Source organism: Haplochromis burtoni, unplaced genomic scaffold (assembly GCF_018398535.1).
Source record: "Haplochromis burtoni strain Fernald_Lab_line unplaced genomic scaffold, NCSU_Asbu1 Contig_2482, whole genome shotgun sequence".
In the NCBI taxonomy this organism is placed as follows: domain Eukaryota; kingdom Metazoa; phylum Chordata; class Actinopteri; order Cichliformes; family Cichlidae; genus Haplochromis; species Haplochromis burtoni.
In genome coordinates this window covers 1,293-3,154 of record NW_024584843.1, presented here as the reverse complement: position 1 = coordinate 3,154, position 1,862 = coordinate 1,293, and the positions used below count along the sequence as shown (strand labels likewise).

At 38.7% G+C, this 1,862-nt stretch overlaps 1 protein-coding gene across 1 annotated transcript in view; it reads left to right on the top strand.

Moving 5' to 3' along the window:
- LOC102304070 (probable E3 ubiquitin-protein ligase HERC1) overlaps positions 1 to 1,506 on the top strand; it is a gene marked incomplete at both ends in the record, with an annotated part of 10,171 nt that extends 8,665 nt beyond the window's left edge. The window contains 3 exon segments of the mRNA XM_005952911.3: positions 902 to 1,075; positions 1,179 to 1,293; positions 1,386 to 1,506. Coding sequence (XP_005952973.3) covers positions 902 to 1,075; positions 1,179 to 1,293; positions 1,386 to 1,506 — 410 coding nt within the window.
- Positions 1,507 to 1,862: the final 356 nt, after the last annotated feature.

Here is a 1,862-nt window from a genome sequence, read left to right as displayed (position 1 = left end):
ATTTATTTAATATTACTTTCTACACCAGGATCTTTTTCTACAGCTGACGGCTGTAACTGTGCAGGGGCGGATCTAGCAAAGTGTAGCCTGGGGGGCCGATAGGGCATGAACAGGGAAAAGGGGGCACAAAGACATACTTTTCTTTCTTATTCTCATTTAAAATGTCGAGCTTTTAATAGATAATTATCTGAGTCTTACACCCAAAGTTTTAATTTTGTGTAAAAAGTATAGAAGTCCATCACTGTATATAGTGACTGTTAAGTCTAATATACCCTAGTAAGCTATAGTACTTTTTCCTTTGGGAGGGTACCATCTTTGCAGTCTGCAGTTCTGTTGAAGAAAGATGTTGAATCTATTTAAATATTCTTGAAAAATAATTGATTTCTGTGCATTTTTTTTCCACACTGCGTCAAATTAAAGTTGATTACATCGATTAAGCATCATGAGGTGGAGGGTGGGGGGGTGGTTCCCTATTTCTTTTTGCTGGGAGTTTGCAACCCTATTAGTTAGGTTGCTTAATATTTCTGCTAAGTACTCTTTAAAATACCAGAATAGGGAGGATGGAGCAGGTTTAAGTTTATTAGATTGATCAGTGTTGCTGAGCTATGAAATATTTTGTTGTATTTTTTGCATACAGGTATAACAGAATAGCTTTAGTGTAGTTGTTGTTTTAAACTTGAGTATGAACTTATACAAAATGCAGCAAGATATTTAAAAAAAACAGTTTTGTTGATTAAATCGGTATCGGACAGTAGTAGCAACATGAGTAGATTAGTAGTAGAATGTAACTTAGAGCAGGACATTACTTCAGACTGATCAGAATCCTAGGGCTCTTGTCCAGTTGAGTTCATTTATCGCTTCTTCTGTGACTTGTGAAGATAATTGTTTGCTTGTCCTTCAGACACCTGCATCAGCTCATTATTGGAGGCTGCACTGTCTGGTAATGAGGAGCAGAAACCCTTCGACTGCACACTGCATCCTGACTTGAGTGTCTTGGTGGATTTGGCCCTGGGTTCCTCTAAAGAACCTGCCAACAGCCTTTGGATCAACATGCATGAGTACGCTATTGGCAAAGGTTTGCATCTGTTTTGAGTATATACAGAATCCTACCATTTCTTTAATGCAATTAGCTTTACAGGTATATACATTCACTGACTGCACTGTGGATTTTGTTGCAGACTGGGACAATGCATCTCTCAGTAATGAGACCCTATTAGACACTGTGTCCAGGTTTGTGTTGGCAGCCTTACTGAAGCACACAGGGCTGCTGGGCCAAGCCTGTGGAGAGGGCAGGTAGTACAACAAAATACACCTTTTAATATATGGCATGAAGCATTTCCATACTGTCCCACAGTACCTGTCTAAAGGAAATATTTTCCTATCAGGTATCAACCATCTAAGTCCCTGGCAGAAGTCTATCGCGGTGTTTTTAAGGTACGAAACCGCTTACTAGCCTGTAAGAACATGGACTTCATCCAGACACGATCTTCTTCTCGTGAGAGGAGGGTAAGTAAACAAAGCTTCTTTTTTTTTAGTTTTGCCTCTGCACACCACTATTTAAATAAATCAATGTGTGATTCAACAACAGACTTTCACCTTTAATTTAAGGGGTCAAAAAAGTGTAGCACAAACTGTTTAGGAACAAACCAACATAATTTCAAATATAAGGGTTGATTTTAATACATGGGTGATGGGTGTCTCTGCCCTAACTTTTGTCTTTAGTAACTGAAAAGTATCTTTTGTTGGACTGAGATCAAGTGTGTGATTGATACCATAAACACAACGTTGCAAAATGAACAACAGTTTTTTAGCACAATCAGCTTTACAGCTTCCTCCCTTTGTGCTTTATGAGATTGGCACGG